At 37.0% G+C, this 22,446-nt stretch overlaps 3 protein-coding genes and 1 non-coding gene across 9 annotated transcripts; all 4 read right to left on the bottom strand.

Annotated features, from left to right (window-relative positions):
- Positions 1-1,920: 1,920 nt before the first annotated feature.
- Positions 1,921-4,773, bottom strand: LOC147287670 (DUF1666 family protein (DUF1666)). Of its 4 annotated transcripts, XM_086242203.1 has the most exons (5): positions 4,344-4,773; positions 4,085-4,093; positions 3,208-3,623; positions 2,821-3,003; positions 1,921-2,166 (listed from the first exon to the last, which is right to left on the bottom strand). In XM_086242203.1, the coding sequence occupies exons 1-5, from the start codon at positions 4,771-4,773 to the stop codon at positions 1,921-1,923; spliced, it is 1,284 nt and encodes a 427-aa protein (XP_086098329.1). The 4 variants fall into 4 exon arrangements, with proteins under 4 accessions (XP_086098329.1, XP_086098328.1, XP_086098326.1 ...); XM_086242202.1 differs by lacking the exon at positions 4,085-4,093 and having other exon boundaries at positions 2,821-3,026; positions 3,219-3,623; XM_086242200.1 differs by lacking the exon at positions 4,085-4,093 and having other exon boundaries at positions 2,821-3,026; positions 3,219-3,635.
- A 5,876-nt stretch (positions 4,774-10,649) lies between these two features.
- TRNAE-CUC (transfer RNA glutamic acid (anticodon CUC)) lies at positions 10,650-10,722 on the bottom strand. The gene has a single exon. It is a non-coding gene; the product is annotated as a tRNA-Glu (tRNA).
- A 713-nt stretch (positions 10,723-11,435) lies between these two features.
- On the bottom strand, positions 11,436-15,387 carry LOC147287672 (uncharacterized). 3 transcript variants are annotated; one of them, XM_086242034.1, is made up of 5 exons: positions 15,246-15,387; positions 13,939-14,199; positions 13,003-13,154; positions 12,444-12,583; positions 11,436-12,205 (listed from the first exon to the last, which is right to left on the bottom strand). In XM_086242034.1, the coding sequence occupies exons 2-5, from the start codon at positions 14,190-14,192 to the stop codon at positions 12,038-12,040; spliced, it is 714 nt and encodes a 237-aa protein (XP_086098160.1). In that variant the 5' UTR covers positions 14,193-14,199; positions 15,246-15,387; the 3' UTR covers positions 11,436-12,037. The 3 variants fall into 3 exon arrangements, with proteins under 3 accessions (XP_086098160.1, XP_086098158.1, XP_086098159.1); XM_086242032.1 differs by lacking the exon at positions 15,246-15,387 and adding an exon at positions 14,608-15,175; XM_086242033.1 differs by lacking the exon at positions 15,246-15,387 and adding an exon at positions 14,608-15,164 and having other exon boundaries at positions 12,444-12,580.
- A 2,710-nt stretch (positions 15,388-18,097) lies between these two features.
- On the bottom strand, positions 18,098-19,125 carry LOC147287673 (golgin family A protein). Its single transcript, XM_086242406.1, has one exon. The coding sequence runs from the start codon at positions 19,083-19,085 to the stop codon at positions 18,264-18,266; it is 822 nt and encodes a 273-aa protein (XP_086098532.1). The 5' UTR covers positions 19,086-19,125; the 3' UTR covers positions 18,098-18,263.
- Positions 19,126-22,446: the final 3,321 nt, after the last annotated feature.

The raw sequence follows: 22,446 nt of genomic DNA on the forward strand, positions 1-22,446 counted from the left end.
TTAATTTTTAGATTTTAATTTATATAATAGTATTTTACTCATTCATATATGAAACTCATTTGGACCTCATCTATTTATCATATTTCACATAAGTTGGTAGCTAAAATTAAGAAAATTTTAGTATTTCTAATATTATTTTATGCAAACATTTAGAGTATAAATATTTTATGTCACACAAACATATTTAATGAAGGAGAATATATATCCTAATAGTTGAAAAGTGACCCATCACCACTTAAATGTCAATCAAACATTTGCATGCATTCTCAAAAAAAGGAAAAAGTTTACATGACTTTCTGCATTTGCAATGTATAATTTTTCTTATTTAGTACACATAATTTTATCCTTAAAACGTTTTTACTTTAATAAACTCCAAACACTGCATGTTGTCGTGGTTTGCATTCTACTTTGCTGGAGAACGATCCACTTGGCTACTTAAGGAGAGCAAACGTCGCCGTCGGGTAACGTAGTATCTTACTCTCCGTTTACTATCATAATAATATTATAATCCTTTAAAAATAATCATAATAATATTATAATCATGGCTAAAAAATCATCGAGGCATATTATATTGTCATAATGACCATATTATCCTCAAGATGGATAACGCGATTTGGAAAAATTACTAGCTTAACCAGCCATTATCGCTGTGTTTTTAGATTTTACTCAATTACTTTATTTTGTAAGAAAAAGGGACTTACAAAGTTACAAGTTTTGGAAATATCACAGCTAGTATTCTTCTCTCTCTCTCTCTCTCCTTTTTCCCTTTCTCTCTTTTTGCGGTGACACTAGCATATCCCTGTCACAGAGACATGCAAGTTATTTTCTTTGTAGGGAATTACACATTTACACTATACCTTTTAATTTTTATTTTTTTTTTGGTAAATCACATGGCTTAGATTAACTTAAAGTGGTTTTATTTTAAACCCCAATTTTCTCATTTGAATCCTCTCTTTTTTTTTTTCAATTTTCTAAATTCAATTTTACATCCATGAAAATTAAATAAAATTAAAAAAGAAGAAAGAATGAAAAAAAAAATGTCCACTTCAAAGACCCATAGTCTTTCAACTAAAGTTTTGCATGGGTAGGACCTTGAGGGGCCCACACGGGTTAGGAATGGCCTACAAAAGGAGTAATAGAGCCAAGGCCCAAATCTAGGGGGATGTGAATGTGAGGTGGTGGTGGTGGCTTCTGGCTTCTGCAAAGTAGTCTATGAAGTTTAGGATGTCATTAATTAGGGAAGCGTGTGCCCAAATACCATGACATTAGGTTTTCTAATGTGGGACTGGGCTTTATTTCCTAAAGATGGCTCCTTTTGCCACCATATAATAATATTAAAATCCATAACAAACTTGGCTTATGTTTTTGTTGGCTTATGCTTTTGTTTATACGAATTTAGAAAATTTGGCTATCAGAAATGTCACCTAACATACTTAAATTGAACAACAAATAAAGAATGCATTTAATAATTAAATTTAACACAGATGTTGATATTAATAATTCATTAAAGTAAATTCATCTTTTATTTGTCCTCAATTTAAGTTCGAATAAGCTCTTGTTGATCACCATGCAGTCTATGTTCTGTTAGTGCAAATGCACGTGGAACCAAACAAAGGGAGAAGTACACAAAATTTATCTAACAGCAGATTTTTAACACAAAATAATAATGGCATACTGCAAATGACTTTGTTTGAACAACTTCTGTTTCTGATATGGGAAACTGAGGCTCTTCTACAGTCTTAATGGCAAAAAGGAAAGTTTCCTTAACATTCATACAAAGACAGTATGAGGTTGGCATTTTTAGTTCCCAGAGGATAAAATTCCTTGCAGCACAAAAAAAAAAAAAAAAAAACTGGAGAGAGAGCTCAGTCTGCAGCTAACCATCAAAAGTTCACATGCTTAGTTCATTCCTAGCAGATATTAACAAGGGAAAAGGGTGGGAGAGGGGTCTCTCCTCAACTTGCCATCTACTAAATCCAGTTTTTTCATCTTTTCCTCACACCAAAACAGTTGCTCTTTGCTTATTCTCACCATCCGCAGAACCCTTGACAAGACTTTGGCATCAATGAGGCTAAACAAAAGCTGAACGTCTTCTTGTGATTGTGGCCAGGATTTCTTCTTCCAACCTTTCCTCTTTTTTTGCAGTTCCTTTAATTTCATCGATTTCTGCAACACAAATAGGGAAGTTTTAGGACAGTATATTACTAAAAATTTCGAGAAAAAGAAACCAACATAATACTAATACAAGGAATGTGATCATCAGTGATATATTTCACTTCAAAACCACCCTGATGGAAAATGCACCTTCAAATAGTTGATACTGCATTCACAAAGAAACCATAATACCCTAAACTCCAACTTGATATCATAATACCCAAAACCCCATTTTCAGGCAAAAAAAAAGACATAAAAAGAAAAACTTCAACAAAATTTTGCCAAAATCATCCAGGGGTGCCGTACAATCTACAAAGTACCTACAGTATCTGAATCTGAAACACACTAGAGGTAATTTAGTACTTTTGTTACACATTAATGTATATGCATGTAGGTGTTGTGCATAAACTTACAACAAGTTTGAGAGGAAACTCACACAAACAAGAATAAGACTGAATCTCCAACAAGTGCACAGTAAAAAGAATTTGAAACTTACAACAATGTTATTAGTAATAGGGACCAATAAACTGTTTCATAATTGGGTTCCCCCAATGAGCAAATTAGGAAATTCCCAGGCTAATCTTTTTTTTAAGAAGACTTTGTTATAACTCGTATAAAAATGCCAATGTGGAAAGATAAAAGACAAGATACACCATAAAACTTCACCTTCTCTAGAGAAGATTGAATCTGTTGAAGTGGGGTGGCAGCCTGGTTTTGATTCCCAAACAAGTTAAGAACAGAGTTTGTTTTTTTCTTATCCATCTTCAGGAAAATTTGGAAAGTGAGGATTGAGGTTTCAATAATCTTGATGAGATCAGGGGCATGAACCTTCAAATCTGATTCTTCTTCCTCAGTCCCTTTTTGAATTGGACCTGAACAAATTTATGAAGCAAAGTTCTTAACATCAAATTCACAAGCACAAAGTCAGTGAACTTAACAACAGGCACCTTACTTTTAGCAAAATTGATAATCAAATATATATGCATTTGCTAGGACATGCAAAATGGGTGGCATATAAAATTCTTGACCCAAGATTTCATTTGGATTCGTTACAAGAGCTTTACCTTGTATGTTAGGGACCCGGAGTAGTTTAGGCATAAGTCTCTGTGTGCGAGCATAAATGTCAGCCCTGAGGCCCTCCTCAAAAGGTTCATTTTCAATAAACCTTTGTAATAAAACTTGGAACTGTTGAAACTGTTGGGCACTGTAGTTATAACAGGTGGGATTTTCAGGTTGGCATGAGATTAGCTGGTTCAGTTGAGTGTATTGACAGTGCAGTGCCTCCCAAGACAAGCAAATTTGAGCTACATATGCTGTCTCAATATCCTGATAAGGGTCATTCTCTGGCTGCTGAAGATGCTCAGTCTCACCATCGGGTTCTTCAATCTTTTTCAAAGAAAGACAGCGAAAAGGGGAGGTAAGCTTCTTAGATGCAGATTTTGGTGATGGAGTTGTAGGGGTTTGTAAGCCTGTAAGACAAACTTTAATTGTGATGAAGATTTAAAGAATCTATCATTACACAGGAACCCTGGAGCTCAAAACACAACATATGGAATCTCATTACACATTCACCTAAAGTATACAAGAGAGGACAGATCAACAGTCCAACCTAGCATTGAAGTCTAGTAATAAATAATTTCAGCGTTTATAATTAAATCTCAAGCGATCTAATATATGTAATTTAGTTTACATTTTGCTCAAAAGTGATGCTTTAGTTAAACAGCAAACCTGATTTATTAGATTCAGTAGAGAAACTTATATTAACACAATTAGGAACTGAAAACTTAATCATGCTTCATGTGCCTAGAGCTCAACTCAATCAAGTTTCTAGCATTTTTGAGTTATCTACATTTGGCTGAATAAATCAATTCTTTGCCAGCTATTTCAAAAGAGAACTAAGCTCAAATCAGATGTACTTCTATTTCAACACTGCCTACACCTCCTCATATCTTTACTTACTTTATCCTCCCAAATAGCTTGTTGGGCACATCCAATCTGTTTTTTTTTTTTTTTTTTTTTTTTTTTTTCTCTTTTTCCATTTTACATAGGGAGGGGAAAATTTTATATGTATATCATGAAGGTACAGATCTATATAAAGATACACTTTTCAAGCCCAAACAACCAGTCAAAAAGAAGTGAAGTCCTAAAATTATGTTTTAATTTGAAAAAGTAATAAATTAGAAGCTTACCAGTTTCATTAAGATGCTGCGCACTCATCCGTTCAAAGAACAGCATCCTCTCACAGTACTTGTCATATACAGCACCAAAGCCACACCACCACTGCCGACCTTCTGCTTCTACATCCCTCCACTCACTAGAGCTTGTCTCACCCTCCGCTTCTTCTTCCTCTTCTTCGGGGGATGACTCTTCTTCCGGAATCAATACCATAAAACTATTTCTTCTCAATTCTTTTAACCTCCTCTTGACCTCCTCTGTTATGAAATCATCATCATCATCCTCAGCTTCAGCTATAGGATCAGCATTAACTGACTTGCCTAAATCATCACCAACATTTTCCTTCTTGGGTTCCTCTTGAAGTGGCACAGGATTGTCCTCTAAACCATTTCCCAGGTCTGGTTTGTGGGCTTTTCTAAACTTTTTAACTTTGAAGAAATCCATAATCAAGTACTTTCTTAACAAATAGTCTTTTCTTATACCCCCAAGCTTATAAAACTACTCTTTTTTAACCAACAAATTTAAAATCCCCAAATGACACTACTCCAGGAATAGTGTCTCCGTTTTGTTCCAAGGTCGCTATGGACTATAGGCAGTGAGATCTACCAGCAGATATATTCTGACTTCTGAACAATAAAACCATGAAGTTTTAACAGAAAAATCACTTAACCATCAATGTTTCTCAAATCCAATCTGATAAGCAAGAAACCCTAGATCTAAGCAGAAGAACTAAAAACCCAAGCCTCCCTTGCAAGAAAATGAGTGATCTTTACACTGAACTGATGACAACCCAGAATCAATACTGAGCTCAGAACATTTAAAAGGACAAACTTTGTTAGTAAAATATCTTAGCTAAGAACATTATAGAGCTCATCAAAGTACATTTCTCTCAAGGTACTCAAGCTACAGGCTTCAGAGAACTCACAGTAGATCAAGAAATCACCTTTGGTAGACTCAGCTAAAAGCCCAGAGAGATCAGAACCACAAAACTTCTTAAAGATCAGCAGATTTCTCCAGCATTTCAGTGCTTGGAAGTAAATGCAAAATCCACTACCTCTTGGGAGCCCAGAAGCAGCATACACTGTGATCAGAACCCAAAAAAGCTTAACTAGATTTGCTCATTTCTTCACCATTGCACTGCTAAAAACCACATTTTTGGGATACACTACTCTATAAAGTAACTACACCCATAACACCCCACAAGTCCCAAAAGATCAAAAGGTACATGTCATTCTAAAACACCCCCAAAAAAGTAGCACAAAGTAACGCCAATCTTCCAACTCCTAACAACCCAATACTGGAAAATGTGACACCTTTAAGCCCCAAATGCTACCAATCACCCAAAGACCCATGAAATCCCAGAAGATCCAAGTGCATGATGAACCCCCAAAACCTCAAAATTTAAAAATATAAAGAAAAAGAAATTTGGTTTCCAGCCAATAACCCTTCAACCAGAGGTCCAGAAGTAGTATGCTGAGAGAGAGAAGACTGAAAACTGTTTGGGAACAACGTAAATCACTGTAAATGCTTTAAATGTGAGCAATAATAAATTGTTGGATTCCCCATTATCCCAATAAACTTTGTTTGTTTTGCTTTTTAATTGTTTTAATTAAATTTGGTAAAGGCTGGCTATAAATGAAGATTTTTTTCTTTGATTTTAATAAAGTTTAGTGATTCAGTCTTGATCTTAGTTTAATGGGGGGGTGTGTCTGAGTGTGTCAATGTGTTGGGTACTTGGGTCTTGGTTTTTTCTCGTATGTGGAAAGAGCACGAAACTCAAGAGCAACGCAGCACAGTGGGCGTTGTGTGAGTGAGAGGGTTAGACAGTTCTGTCAGTCCTCGTACAGAGAATATTGTCATAAACGCAAAGAAATTAGAAAAAAGCCGCGCAAAAGTGGGTTTGATTTGTGCATGCTGGTCCAAATTACATAATTGCCCACTTTAAATTCCTAAAATGGACATCAAGTCTTTTTACCCTTCCTATTTCCTATTTGATGTTGTATTTATTACCAAAATAATTATGTTTGTACTGTGAATAAATATTAAAACTATAAATTTAGGATCTTAAATTTAAATTTAATTTGTAGTTGGAAATGCACTAGAATTTGCCTCTCTTTGTACTAAAAAAAATTAAATTAAATTAAACTTCACATAAAAAAAATTAATTTAAACTTACAATATCAAAACATAAGTATCAAATACATTCTTTTTTAAAAGATTAAATTCTGCAATTAATATGATTTTTTTTTTTTTTTTGCAAAGAGTTTGAGCCCTTGATTTCGAACATTTCAATTGAGATTAAACAAACAGCTTTTTTACTTGCAAATAATAGAGAGCTTAAACTAAGTTGGGATCTTTTTCAAGCTAAACTAGAGGGGCCCAAGACAATTGAGTTTAACTATGCTCCCCTAAAGGTCCACTATAATCTAGCTTCTTTACACTCTTCAGTAGATTCTTTAAGGGTTAATTTTATTTATATATCTCAATTATACATTACTTATCAACTGAGCACTTCTGGTTCAAGAACTTTCATTTGGATACCTCAACTTCAATATTTCGTCAACTTAGTACCTCCATTAGTCTGACTGTTATCTGCATACGTAGCGCTGACGTGGCACACGCGGACCCCACCATTAAATATTGACTTGGCATTTAAAAATAGCCACCTAAACCAAAATTAATAAAAAACTAATAAACCTTAAAATAATATAATATATAAAACTTAAATAATTGAATTGAAAAAGAAAAAAAAAGGAAGCCTAAACATCCAGCAACACCACCGAACCCCCCTCCTTCGTCGTCCCTGCCTGGGGTTCGAAACACCAGGGACTCACCGACCATGCAGAAGAGGTGTTGCATCGTTGTTAGGGGCTTTTCGGTCAGTTTATGCGGCTTAGTGGTGAAGCTGTGCAGAGAGCAACGTTAGGATTATGTGAGTGTGAGGTTCATTCTCTTATTCTTTCGGCATGGGGTTGTCGCGGATAGGGGTGTAAACGAGCCGAGTCAAGCCGAATACCACCATGCTCAAGCTTGGCTTGTTTTAAATTTTTCGAGCTTGAGCTTGGCTTGACTTGTTTCTTATACGAGCCGAGCTCGAACGAGCTAAAAAAAAATCGAACCCGATACGAACTCGAGCTGTATCGAGCTTTTTAACATAATTTTATCGAAGATATTTTATTAACTACTATTTTTAAAAAATATTAATTTCTATTGAACATTTTCTTCTTGAAAGTATTATAATATGTTAATTTTTAACTTAAAGTTAATATATATTGTTAATTAAATTAGATAGGCACCAAAGACTTCTTTAAAACACTATATAGATGAATATAGTTTCCATGAAATACAACTGTACCAAATAATTCCATCTAAATATTGATAACTTATAACTTTTGCAAAAATTCTCATTAAAAAATAGACGTAAGATAGTAGAAGTCTTATAACCAAACATTACAAAAACAAAGTAGGAAATAAAAATAGCAAGTTTTCATATAAGCTATGAAAAATGAGATATCAAACATATAAACTAGAAAATACGAGCGGCTCACGAGCTTTCCGAGCCAAACATACTAAAGCTCAAGCTTGGCTTGTTTCTTAAACGAGCGAGCTTCGGCTTGGCTTGTTTGTTTTCGAGCCGAGCTTAAATGAACCAAGCTCGAGCTGAACTCGATACGAACTCAAGCTGTATCGAGCCGATTTACAGCCCTAGTCGCGGATTGTCTGTGAGTCTGTGAGTGGAAATTTGAAAGGAGGGAAAAGGCTTAGGGGGATATGGTTGTGCTTGGTTAGGGTTTGATGAGAGAGCTGCTTCTTCGTTTTCCATCGATGGCAACGATGATGCGTTTAGATTTGAGAAAGACTGAGCGGGATGAGAGAAAATGAGGGAATTGGGTTTTTGTAGTTTTTATACCTTTTCTGTGGTTATCGTTTGTGTATGCGTGAGACGATGAACCTTGGAAATTTTAAAATGGAATGCTTGTTTGGATGCCTAGAAAATGCAAAAACAAAGAAGTAGTTGTGTTTCGGTTGGTGGTGTAGGGAGGAGAGAAAGAGAGAGAGAGAGATGTGGCCCGGGTATGCGCTGGGCAGGGCGGGAAGGGGCTGCGTATGGGTTGGGTTGGTTTTCGGTGGTGATGTGGGGTCGGGGCTGGGGTAAGGTAGAGAGAAAGGAGAGGGACGAGGAGAGGCACGAACTGCTAGTGGCAGAAAGAAAGGAGAGGGACGAGGAGAGAGAGTGAGGAAGAGAGAGATAGAGTAAGGCAAAGAGAGAAAGTGAGGACCTGGGGTTGGGGCTAGGGGTTCGGAAGGACGCATGGGGGAGGGTGGCGGTCGGTGAGAGAGGCAGCAGTTGGGTGGCTGTGCAGGGGAAGTGGAGGTGTTGCTGGGTTTCCGGGCTTCCTCTTGAATGATGGTTAGTTCTTGTTTTTCAAATCAACTTTGATTTTAGGTAAAAAAAAAATTTGGGGAAGAAAAATCGATTTTGGAGTTGGGTTTTGGATGTTTGATGGTTTTGATTGATGGGTTTTCCTTAAATAATTAATTTTTTCAATCTTGGCAATGAGTTTTTGGTTTCTCTTTAGGAGAGTTTGGGAAAGGGTGGAAGAGAGGTTGGGGTTAGGTGGGAAGGGGTGCGACGGGCCAGGGGGGTTGGGTTTGGGGGAGGGGTGAGGGAGGTGGAGGGGGTGGTCTAGGTTTGGGGGGGAAGGGCGGGGGAGGTGGGGGTTAGCTTTTTTTTTTTTTTTTTCAATTTTATATAATTTTAAGGGTTTTATTGAATTTTTTATTAATTTTTGTATATGTGTCTTTTTTAAAAGACAAATCAACGTTTAATGGTGGGGTCCGCGTGTGCCAAGTCAACGCCATGTATGCAGATAACGGTCAAACTAACGGAGATACTAAGTTGACGAAATATTGAAGTTGAGGTACTCGAATGAAAGTTTTTGAACCAGAGATACTCAGTTGATAAGTGATGTATAGTTGAGGTATATAAATGAAATTAACCCATTTTTTAACTATGTTAAAAATTTCAAGTTTTTAATCAAATTATACCTCTCAATAGTTTATTTGTTGTAAATAAATGAAATATATATATATATGCGATATTGTCCTTGTATTATGAATTTTTAAACACCCATTCCATCTTTTGGGGTAAGAAAAGGTCACCATTATTGTAACCACACGGTTGACTTTTAGTGAAAGGGTAAAACCATAGTTTTTAAAAGTGTACTTTCATCAAAATATAACTGTAAATTTTTCCGTTTAATTAATATGATTTTTTTATATTTTATATTGATTGAATACATGTTTGCCTCCCTCCCAAATTTGCTTTCATTTTCAATTCCTATAAGGTTTTAATTTTTTCAATGTATTTTCTTTTCAATTTAAGTTATTATGACCAATGCAACATTTCTGTTAAGTTTGACCGGTTAGTCAATCGTTAATAGGTGTAGCTTTTTGTAATTCGCCTCTCAGCTGATATGGACTCAACACATAGGATTGAATCTTTCTCCTCCTCCTCTTCTTCTGCATATCCACCCCCATCAAACTTTTTTTTTTTTTTTACTCTCTCTCTCTCTCCCTCTCTCCCATTTTTCTTCTCTTTATCCACACCGCTCAAACCCTTTTTCTTTTCTCTCTCTTTCTCTCTCTGCTCTCCCATTCTTTTGCAAATCACCCCTGCTCAAACCCTCTTTCTATTTTTTTTTATAGATTGTTATATGTTGTTATTGTCCACATGGTGCCAACTAAGTTTCTACATAAGAAAAAAAAAAAGACCTTATGCATGCCGTATCACCGCTTAAGAATTAATCAAACAATCAACCTAAAAGAAGTTTGGCAATAAGTAATATTAATTTAAATTAAAAATTATATGTAATATATTAAAAAACAGTAGTGCTAGATATACCACAATTTCATATCACTTTATGTGGCAACTTACATGACATTCATACATTGAATATTAAAAAATCAAAATAAAAACTCAAAAAAAAAAAAAAAAATTCTGTCTAATAAAGTAATGATATATGAGATAGTATAAAAATGTGGTATAAGAATGTGATATATAATATTATTTATTAAAAAAAGTAAAACTATACGAGGGAAATTAAACATGGCAGCAAACGAGGATACTTTGTAATTAGCCTTTTAGTTTTTATCATTGATGTGTGAGATACTACATTTTAGTAGCTTTTTCCCCCCTTTTATGCTTCCGAGAGTAGGTACAGAAGGCACTATCTCCATTATTCCTGATAGCTATTGTGGGCCTCAATTGGGCCACATAAGTCCATTTCGATGGTGAAGACAAGTAAAAGAGAAAAAAATTCCGTTGCCGGGACTTGAACCCGGGTCTCTCGGGTGAGAGCCGAGTATCCTGACCAACTAGACTACAACGGATTTGAAACATAGAGGCACAAAATCTATATAAGAACAAAGAATTAAAAGTGAGTGAAACATAGGCCCAGTAAATGAAAATTCACTGACATTGTTTCCATTAGAAACATATGTTTTTCATTAAAAATCAAAGTGTTTATTGTAAAGATACTTAAAAGTACTTCTTAAAAAAGTATGTGCTTTTTCAAAAAGCGCTTCTAAGTGTTTTTATAACTCAAAAACATTTTTAACTTTTTTTACCAAATCGCTTTTAAATTTTCTAAAAATATTGTCAAACAAGTTTACATCCCACACGAGATAATAAAGACAAAGTTTTGTCTATCATTGAATGATGCTACTACAAAGCCAATTATCGCAAAGTTTTTAAATGAAATATTGAAGGGATTACGAGAGAGCACGTAGTCATTAATTCACGAGAGAGGTGGCAACAACTAACAAGACTCTGAACCAAGGCCTAGGAAATGGCACTTTTATCTTATTTTCTGTAACAAAGAATTCCATATTTTTTGTTGCCTTGTAGCTGCATGATCACAAGACTACAGTTTGGTTGGTGAGTCGTGATACTGACAACAATTAAACACCCTCCTCCCCACCCAAACACCAAAGTGTGAAATAGAAAAGTTGCAGAAAGCATAAGGTCCATGTCCAAAAAAAGCATAATGTGTCAGCGTCCAAACTAACCAACAATAAGGTTGTTTGACCCCAAAAGAATTTGATTCATGCTAGTTTCCAAAAAGAAAAAGATAATCTTGGTTGTACTTGGACAACAACAAATTTCAAACTTGGACATACATACACTGATACGCACTCAGTTCAAGAGTGTCCTTTCGGTTTAGCATGAAGGGGGTTCAATTGTCAAAACAAACTCCCTTTGGTTTAATTTTAGAGGGTTTAGGTTTGAAATTGAAGAATGGCTTGAAACCGTAACCCCTTCAAACCAAATGGAAGGCTTTGATTTAACAATCGAACCCCCTTCACCAAAGCGAAGAGGCTTCAGTTTGGTCCGCAAATTTGCAAAACTTGTGAATTCCGCTCTTCATTTTCTTATGTAATACAGTTTCTTACCCTAAACCCTATACATGTATCCCTCTTCATTTCTACTCTTCATACCCTAAACCCTATACATATATATATACTTAAATCATGTAACTATTAATGGCACAAATATAATACAGTTTCTTTTTACTCCTATCAAGCATGGCATAGGACTTTCAGATGTTTCTCAGGGTGGTTCTCTTCAAGATGAGACGGACAGTGGTGGCAAGAGTTATCTCCACATACAAAACCTCATGTATCCTGAATGTGCATCTGAGATGGATTAGTACCCCAACCAAGTGGATGGTATTGGCTGAAACCTGTGCTTTGCACAAGTCAACACATCATAGTAATCTACATGATTGAAGCAGTCACGAAAATCTGTGAAGAGCTTTTCAAACACCCTCCATTGGACTTTGATTGATCTCGAGTATGGGTATGGAAGAAAAACCTGCAGACATGAAATAGCAGCAGATAACATATAGCGCGTTGAAAGATAAACCCATTGCAAGAACAATATAAACTTATTCGTGTTTGTATGGTTCTATGCGCACCAAATTCTCTCTCTAAACCAATTCAGATAATAAATGTCAGAGAGAAAAAATGAACTAATAATGTATGCATGCTGATCAGTATCTGAAGTAGTTATAGTAAATATACATGATAACTAACAAAAAAAGATAGCTTACATCCCCCTCTTGTGCAAGACGTTTAAGTAATTGAAAAGTGTGCTCATTTTCCTCTAAATTGTCAAGAACAGCCAGCCAGATCTGGGAAGCAAGCTCATGAGCCATGTCTCTCGATTTACCACAAGCAATAAATTGATCTGCTAAAACACAGTAATCCCATGTCAGGAGGTGAAAAGAATCTCACCTGGTATTAAATAAACCAAGTATGAGTAATACAATTCAGCAATTCACTATCAGATTTGGCATCCAAAATTTGTGTGTGTCACATGAAGATGGACAATAACGGGTTCAAGATGACATGAAGGTTGATGGCTCACAATTTCTGAGGTATAAACATCAGGATGTATATGCCTTACATGCTATGCTAAACAAAAGTTTTAAACATGTCCATAAGTTAGAAGCAAAGTTAATTAGCCTAGATACACTTTAATTTATCCATCAAATTCAAGATTGGGGATCAGTACTCAACTCATGAATAATGTTTTCATATATCATATTTTCAATTGAAAATTTGTAAGGTTTGAAATCAAGAAAGATGCAAGTAAAATTAGAAACACACCTATTATGGTTCCATGCAGTATACTGGAAGAGGGTGGCATAGTTGAAAGCTCAAGCTGCTCTTTTAGAAACAAATAAGTATGGCCTACAATCTCATCAATCTCACCATCCAGAGCAAAGATGTGTTTACCAACATATAAAGCTGCAAATCTCCTGAGAAAATTGCCAATATCCTTAGCAAAACATAATTTGTGGATAAAAATACCTATGATACTAAAACCAAATATAAATGACAGTTAGCAAGGACAATGATTTGTATGTTGCAACAATTTGCATATATATAAATTGATACATGATATAAGCCAGCACATCTTTGTAAATGTGATGAGAAATGGGGCCTAATTCAAACCTACATCAACCGAGTTTTTCCACAGTAAATGCGCTACAATACGTAGACTTTCACTGAAAAAACATGTGAATTGTGTGAGATAGAATATTACTCATTTTGAACTGTTACCAAGAATATTACTCATTTTGAACTAAAGTTCATGCATAAAATCAGCAGTTACTAGTACAGATATCCATGTATTTGTAAAGAATTTTCGGAACTGATTTGGAAACAAAATTAATATGTGGATCTTAAGGAAAAAGTGACAACTATCAGTTTAGGATTGGAAGGGAGATACTCCAGAAGAAATCCAAGACACCCAGACACAAGTCATAATTTCTTTAATTAAGATGCCAACAAATCAAGCTAAGCCAAAACTTGTCCTTTGATTTAATTTTTAAGCCATAAGTTACAATAGAAAAATGCATTAAGGCAATGACTATAGACCATCAGCGATTTGAGTGCCCTTTCTCAAAAACAAAAAAAATGCAAATACTCGGAAGAAAGGAACTACTAAAAGAGAGGAAATTTATTTGAAAAGTTAAGAAAGAATAAAGAGCAACAAAAAAAAAAAGATGACCAAACTGGCAAGGAGACATGTTATTCTACCTCTTGCTCAAGCCTCGAGGGATAGGTCCAGGCCACCTTTTAGCTTGTCTAGCCAAAGGAAATATCTTAACAAGTGCAGCTTGCCACAAACATTCTCCACGAAACAGATTGGCCCACTGTTTTTGTACACAGGATATTTGTGCCCACTCTAACACAGGAACTCGGATAAAAATTTCTATTAGGAGATGATCAGGAAGCTTTCCAATTGAACTGTCAACTGACATTAAAGTGCCATATTCATAACTCTTTGTCATTAGAGTTCTGCAATGCAAGAACCACAAACATAATAAGTTACTTCAAAAAGTAAATCAACAATAAAATAGACAACCCTTCATTCAAAACAAGGCCATTTAAGCAATTAACAAGTCATAATCAAACTGCCAATCATTCTAAGAAAATCCCAATCAAACTCAACAATTTATATCCTAGCTACCTCCCTTAAAAAGAAAAAAAGAATTACTTTGCCTCTTTACATTGAATAAACCAAAAATCACAGAGGAACATGCATTATTAAGAATTTTTTTGAGTAAAATACTAGACCGTAATGCAGAGGAACTGGGGCGTGAACTAACTTCAAAATTGTAGTGTACAAAAATAATTGCTAGATTATCTTATTCTAGCTTATAGTTATAAGATAATCCAAGGAGATAATAAAAATAAGGAGAAAACCTTGGGTTCTTGTTTTCGAGACATATAACCGTTGACCCAGCAACTCCTCCAGAAATAACAAAAATACAAAGAAACCATATTTGTTTCATCAAAATCAATCCAAATTCTGCTAGCTTCAGTGAAAGACCATATAATATTCAAAAAGAAGATAGAAAAAGGAGATAAAAGATGGAAAATTCATATAAATAACCCACCAAAACACATGTTAATGTTTCAATTCCATAAATTACAAAGCTGAAACAATTCAGCACACTACATGGCGCACGAAACTTGCCTACCCATAAGGGTATTGTTGAATTATCAAAATTTAATCAAGTTTTCAGTTCAAAGTTCAAATCTCAAAGGCATGCCCAACAAAGAAAGAAAAACGAGAGAGAACACTATGTAAAAATCAGGATAGCCACTTAATCCAATAAACACATATGAAATATTATTCTTTGGCTAACATAATATGCAGAGTGAAACAATTCAGAATCAACAAAACCAATGAAACTTGGACACCCTCTAAAATTGAGTAAAAGCTCAGTGGACATTTTGATGGTGCAAATATGAACTGAAGAGATGAACACCCATTCAAAGAAGATCATTGGGTAAAACAAAGATTGTACAAATTAAATTTGAGTGATAACGAAAATTACCTGAAAGGAGAGGAAGAGTGAGCTTCTCAGCTCAATGTTTTTTAACTCTCTTTTGGCCGAATTTTCAGCTGAATGTTGCAATAGAAGAAAAGAGTGGGCTTTGTTCTGCTTAGGTGGCTATGTCAGGTGAGTGACATATTTTTGAAGGATTCATAGTTTGGTTTTTCTCTTTCTCCTTATCTTTTTATAGGTTAAAAATAGGCTTATTATGATTTTTGCCCCCTAAACTATAATTCTATTCCTAATGTGCCCCCTTACTTATTAATTTTATTAACTTACCACCTAACAGTTACAACGTTATTTTAATGTACCCCTTCGTCCAATTTCCGTCTTAACTTCCGTCTATTTTGCTGATGTGGCAGGGTATATAGGGTATATTGGTCATTTTGACCTCCCTGGACCATTCAGCACCCCATTTTTTCCACCTAGACAGCCCTTAATTGCCACATACCCACATGTGGGACCCACCCGATGCCAGCTCAGCTGGCCCTCTTTATCTCCTCAAATCAGCCATGGAAGCTCACGGCTGTTTGGGTTTTCTGTGCAGGGAGGAGCTGGGCCCTCGGGAAGAAGCCAAGGAGGAGGTGGCCGGTGCCTGGAGGTCATGCCGGTTGGCTGGGTCGGTCGGGAAGTGGCCGGAGAAAGCCGAGCTTGGTGTAGGCAGTCACCTTCGCTGTTCCTCAGGTGCGTCTAAAATCTTGTGAGAGTGTCTGTAATCCAACAAACCAAGTTTTTCATCTGAAATGATGAGTTCTCAGAGCCAAAAAGAAAATCACGGTGAATGACCACACAGCCCACACCCAACCCCAACAACTGGCGATGGATAAGCCAGATCCAAAAAAAAAAAAAAAAAAGGGATTTGAGGAGATAAAGAGGGCCAGCTGAGCTGGCATCGGGTGGGTTCCACATGTGGGTATGTGACAATTGGGGGCTGTCTAGGTGGAAACAATGGGGTGCTGAATGGTCCAGGGAGGTCAAAATGACCAATATACCCTGCCACATCAGCAAAATAGACGGAAGTTAAGACGGAAATTGGACGAAGGGGTACATTAGAATAGCGTTGTAACTGTTAGGTGGTAAGTTGATAAAATTAATAAGTAAGGGGGCGCATTAGGAATGGAATCATAGTTCAAGGGGCAAAAATCATAATAAGCCTTAAAAATATGAGGCCTTTGGTTCGTCTCCTCGTCGTGGCTGCTTGTAAAATTTCTAATTAAAGAAAAAAAATAATGTCTTTTGTTTTTTTTTTTTTTTTTTTATAGAAAGAAGAATCGAATTTGAGACTTTTTTAATAATCGTAGAGAGAAATATTATTAAATTATAAACTAGTTGATATATATAAGTTCCACCGACCATGAGTTAGAATCGTTAGATGCATCTATCATTTTTTTTAGTTGAAATGAGTCAAATGACAGTCCAATTGTATTAGGATAACTAATGTGTTTACCAGTAAAGTTTTTCTAAACTACATATTTGAAGTATAAATGAGTAGTTATTATACTTTTGTTTTTTGATTTGGGAGTAGTTAGTATACTTATTAATTCTAAAAATTGATACAAATTGTCAAAAGCTAAAGAATCACAAGAACATGAGAGAGATGTGAATTTAACATGGTTCATTTAACCGGTTTAGTCGGGTTACTGTGTTTGGGGTGTTTTTTGCTATGAATAAAGTGATTACAATATGTCAATATATTATACAAGGAAATGGACATGATTTATAAGACCTCTAAGAGCATCTCCAATATACTCCGCAAAAGTCTTTAACTGCTCTATTAGTTAGACCACATTAGAAAAATCTTCTTCATTAGCCTTGACAAATTAGCTTGTCTAAATAGGGACCTAAGATTAGTTTGAACGGATGAGTGAACGAAACTATGCAAATCAATATCTATCATTAAAATACTGATTGTTTTTTTATCAAGGCAATATATGCCATATTATTCATTAATAAACTCCAAATAAAGTACATCAATATGGAGGTAAGAATGAAGCCAGGGAGGCCCTTTTTCCATCCAAATACATGGAGTCTCACAACTCAAACCAAACCTGCTAATTGGTGTGGCCACCTCATAAACTGATTAAAATTTAACAGTCATATGAGAAATGAGAAAAATGATAAACAATAAATAAATAAATTAATGAAATTTGAAGAGTTTGTTGGAGTTAACAATTTTAAAGTAAAAAATTTGACTTTAAATTGTCACATAAGTCAACAAAGTAGAGTTTGAAGAGTCAAATTTTAAAAAGTTTGTTAAAGATGCTCTAAGGAAAAATATAGAATCTCTACTAAAGAGGTTGAGGGCCTTGAAAGCCTTCATCTTTCACAATTCCTCAACATGGGATATAATACTTCTAAGCCTTCTTTGGAGGATGAGATTGGATATATTAAGAATTTGAGACTAGACTCATACTTGGGACTATAGTCGTAAATAACTAAGAATTTATGTTTTCGACTCAAAAGTGGTCTACCATGGGACTAGCATGTTTTGACATGTCCTATCTTTGTCCATAGGACACAATCCTATCCTATGCAGTCCTGTCCTGCATTCTAAACGAGGACCTAAGGCCCACAATGGTACAAAGTCACAAACATTACTCAATGATTAGATTTAATACAATGAATCAATAAGTTATTAAATTTAACATTTATAAATTCAATAAAAAAATCTTGTTCCTTAAGATTACTTCTTACCATATCTCCATTTAGAGATGAAATCCATCAAGTGGTGTTATAATATCTCTCTAATAGAGGTGAAATCAAGTCACATAGTCGAGAAATATCACTAAATCAATAATTAGTTATATTGAATTTATATTGAATTTTCTTTTCATTATTATGAGAAGGATTCGAATTTGAAAACTCTTTATACAAAGTGGCATAAAAATACCACTAATGGATGATGATACACACTCGTACTGACCATCTATACACACTAATACACATGCACCATCCTTTTGACACACCAAAAGGGCAAAATGAAATTTTGTCAAAAAAAAAAAAAGAACAAAAAGAAAATTACAAAAATCTCCTGTTGTATGCCTTCTTCAACAGAGCTTCACGTCCAGGAAATGGGTTCGAATTATTCTCCACCTGCAACCCATCTTCATCATGATAATTCTCTTTGTTCCTCAATCCCAATCCAACCCCATTTCCAAAACTACCCCTCACATTTTCTCCAATCCCCAACTTCTCCTCCTTCTCACCACCACCCTCTCTCTTCATCCTCAGCCTCGCCCTTCTCTCCCTCCTCCTCTCTCCTCCCTCCCCCAAAACCCCAACCTTCTTCCTCTCCTTCTCTCTCATCACTCCCTGCAACTCTCTCTCTCCTCCTCCATTCTCACCCAGCCTCGGAATTCGACCCCCTCTCGAAGTACCCAGAAGCTCAAAATTCACTCTACTCCAACCCAATTTGTCTTCATTGTCCCAACCAAACCTCTCGCTAATCTCCAGCAGCTCCGAAACTCCACCACCACTCAAATTACTACTACTCCGGTTCCCATTCAAAACGACCTCGGCCAGCTCCCACTCGATCCGGTCCCTGTAAACGGCGTCGTCGAGGACCTGGTCCGCGAGCTTCGCCCAGTCCTCGAAGTCGCGGGCTCGGAGGTTCTTGGAGACCCATTTGAGGTAGCTCGAAGGGAGGGTCCCCAGCATTTTGCCCTTGTGTTTTCCGAAGTCGATGACTCTGTCTCTTGCCGGTGGTGGTGGTGGTGTTGCGGTGAAGGGTAGTTTGGGGATTTTGGGTTTAAAGGAGCAGGAGAGGTGGAGGTGGGGAGAGGTGTGTTTAGGGTTTGAAGGTGGAGTGTGGAAATGGAAGAGAGTGCTGAGAGTAGTCATGGAGTAGAGTGGATGATGTTGAGGCAGAGAAGAAAAGATAGACTGGGCTGTTTGTGAAATTACAGTGTGCGGAATCTGCGGATATAAAATCGCAGACCCAAAAATTGACAGACTAAAAAATGGGTCATTTAATTCAAAATGAGAAAAAACAGTTAAATCAAATTCTACCCGGTTAAAACTTTAAATAGAAACTCAAACCGCTTTACCGAGCGTTCAGCAAGCAAAATTATGTATCTGCAAGCAAAACGCATCTGCGGGGAACTGTATTTGCAAGCTACCGAGCTCTCAGTTTGTCGAGCCCTGAATAGCTTACTGAGCACTCGGTACGACATAAATTTCCTTCCCCGTGCGCGTGCACGGATAGATTGGATTTATACTCAATTTTTTATTTTATTAAATATTTAGTTAAAAATCTTTCAAAAACTTGATTTATGAGTAAGTTATTATAAAAAAATTGAGTGCTGCATTGCTACTATGTGCACACCATTCTCTTCCATTTAATGAATTACAATTTTTGTTAAATTTCTAGTTTATATGGGTTTTCTTGTAATTATAGGAATAGATGTATTTGCTATTTAGACCCTCACTTATACAGGTATAAATACCTCTTTTATATGATTAATGAAATAAGCTGAAATTATTAAAACCCTAAACACATTCTTTGACATGGTATCAGAACCACCCAAACTCCTATTCATCAGACTTAGGTTTTTGGTGGTGTGTTAGGGTTGATCTTGATCTGTTTTTTTATTGTTCCTTACGTGAGAATCTCTGTGTCAATCCTTGTTGCTGTGTGCATGGGATTAATTTTTTGGCTCTTGTGTGACTTATTCCGCTGCTTGTGAGGGTACTGGTGTGTTGTGGATCTGTTCAAACAGAGAAGACCAGTCACTGTGCTGCCTCCATCGTTCATCTCTCTTCACCGGAACCCCATCTCTGCTCGTGCCCTGCCTGTGCGCCGACCCTGTGACGACGCCTGTGCACTAAGCTCTTCCAGAGACGACGTTCCAGAGACGACGCCGAGTCTGCCAGTGACGCAACGCCACTTGTTCGCCTGTGCACCGTCAACTTCCTGTGTGCAACGCCGCTGCCCAGACGACGAATCTCCGCTGCCCAGATGACGACGACGCACTGCCCAGACGACGACGACGCCATCCAGGAACGCCGTTGTCCTTTCCTGCATCCAGGGACGACGACGGTTCTTCCCTTGCTGCGCCGCCGTCTTCTTTTGCTGCGCCGCCGTCAATCTTCCTACTTGCAGTGCCATTCTTCCACATTTTTTTTCTGACGCCGATCCTTTGTGCTGCTGCTGTGTGCGTTTTCTCTGGCTGCTGCGTGACACCTTGTTGCTTGACACCTTGTTGCTGCGTGTCAATCTTCCTACTTGCAGCACTAAAGCACTGGTCCTTCACATCACTTTGCTGCGTGACACCTTGTGTGCTTTGTGCTGCTGCGTGACACCTGCTCTCTGACTTGTTCCGCTGCTACAAATCCGTTTCTTGGTCTAAGTTTTTTTTTTTTTTGGTATCATGGCCGACTCTTCCAAGACTGATGGCAAGAAGGCTGAATTGAGTACACCTCCTACACTTCCTCCGGTTACTTTTAATGACTCAGTAATCACACCAGAAAAGCTTGATGGCACAAATTATGGTGAGTGGGCTTTAAATGCACAGAATAAGATCCGAGGCCGGAAGCGCTGGGGTTTAGTTTCAGGTTCACATCCTATGCCTACGAATCGTGATTCACCTGAATTTGAGGCCTGGGAAGATGAAAATTGCATGGTTAAGTCTTGGCTCTTGGATGCAATGACCAAAGATGTGCGTTCATTGTTTATTCGTATGGCGACAGCCAAGGAGATATGGGACGCTCTCAAGAGGCAGTATTCTGTGAGTCAGGATGGTTCCAAGGCTTATTCACTCCATTGTCAGGTTATTTCCACTCGTCAAAATGGTCGAACTATTATTGAATATTATGGTATATTGCAGAAACTTTGGCAGGAGGTGGATGCAATTCAACCTTGTCCTATGGAATGTTCGCGAGATATTGGGTTGTATAATGATATTGTTAGTGCTAATCGGCTATATGTTTTTCTGGCTGGACTTGATTCGCATTTGGATAGTGTTAGAGGAAGGATTCTTGCTACCTCTCCTCTGCCTGATCTTCGTACTGCTTATGCTACAGTGTGTGCTGAAGCTAATCGCCAGGATGTCATGCTTGGTGGTCCTACTAATACTAGTATGGCCATGGTGGCCAGACCCTCGAGTGGTAACCGGTTCGGTTCTAGAAAGAATGACACTCGGAAATGTACTCATTGTAATGGTACCAATCATGTGGTGGAGAAGTGTTTTCAACTTCATGGGTATCCGGAATGGCATCCGAAAGGCATGAAGGCATCTCCAGGGGACTCTTCTTTTAAGGCTACCCAACCGGCTCCTAAGGGAAATTTGGTCAATACTTCTGTTTTTGCTGCTAAGTCAGGTATATCTTATTGTGCTTTGCGTACTCCTGCTAATTCTTGTACAAATACATGGATAATTGACACAGGTGCCACCGATCATATGACTTGTGATAGATATGCATTCCAATCCTTGTCATCTAGTAGTCCCAAACCATTCATCACTAATGCCAATGGTGTGTCTTCTCCAGTCCTTGGCATTGACATTGTGTCTGTTTCGTCTCTTACCTTGTTTAATACCTTGTTTGTTCCGTCCTTAAACTGCAATTTATTGTCTGTTAGTCAACTAACTGCTTCTCGTGGTTGTGTTGTTGTTTTCTTTCCTACTCACTGTATTTTTCAGGATATTCATACCAAGGAGAGGATTGGCAGTGGTAGGAGAGATGGGGACTTGTACTATCTGGATGGTGATACTTTGGGTCTGGATGGTGTCAGTCAGGCTCATCATGTTAGTGGTACTCAGTTAGTTGCAAATAAGAAGAAGATCTGGCTCTGGCATCAGCGGTTGGGTCATCCTTCATTTAGTTATCTAAGGCGGTTATTTCCCTCATTGTTTCGTGGTTGTAATTTCCAGGATTTCCAATGTGAAACTTGTGTGTTGGCTAAGAGTCACCGAATAGTGTTTTCTTCTAATGATAATAAATGTGGAATTCCTTTTGGTTTGGTTCACTCTGATGTTTGGGGACCTGCCCCTCTTTCTACTTGTAATGGTGTTCGATGGTTTGTCACATTCATCGATGATTGCACGCGTATGACCTGGATTTATTTTCTTCATAATAAAAGTGATGTATGTGGAGTATTCCAATTGTTTCATAAGATGGTGAGAACTCAGTTCAATCATTCGATTCGTATTCTCCGTTCTGATAATGGCGGCGAATATGTTAACAAAGGATTGACAGATTACTT

The sequence above is a fragment of the Dryas octopetala genome, chromosome 4 (genome assembly GCF_963921425.1).
Source record: "Dryas octopetala chromosome 4, drDryOcto1.1, whole genome shotgun sequence".
Taxonomy (NCBI): Eukaryota; Viridiplantae; Streptophyta; class Magnoliopsida; order Rosales; family Rosaceae; genus Dryas; species Dryas octopetala.

Bases quoted from the DNA above. Each gene is read 5' to 3' on its own strand.
- LOC147287670 (XM_086242200.1), bottom strand. From the start codon at position 4,773: ATGGATTTCTTCAAAGTTAAAAAGTTTAGAAAAGCCCACAAACCAGAC. The intron at 3,636-4,343 runs GTAAGCTTCTAA...TCACAATTAAAG, and splicing joins GCAGCATCTTAATGAAACTG to TTTGTCTTACAGGCTTACAA. The intron at 2,167-2,820 runs GTGAAGTTTTAT...TTTGTGTTGCAG, and splicing joins TTCAATCTTCTCTAGAGAAG to AAATCGATGAAATTAAAGGA.
- LOC147287672 (XM_086242032.1), bottom strand. From the start codon at position 14,696: ATGAAACAAATATGGTTTCTTTGTATTTTTGTTATTTCTGGAGGAGTT. The intron at 14,200-14,607 runs GTTTTCTCCTTA...CTTGCATTGCAG, and splicing joins CTCGAAAACAAGAACCCAAG to AACTCTAATGACAAAGAGTT. The intron at 12,584-13,002 runs GTGTGTTTCTAA...ACTGTGTTTTAG, and splicing joins ACTGCATGGAACCATAATAG to CAGATCAATTTATTGCTTGT.
- LOC147287673 (XM_086242406.1), bottom strand. From the start codon at position 19,085: ATGACTACTCTCAGCACTCTCTTCCATTTCCACACTCCACCTTCAAAC.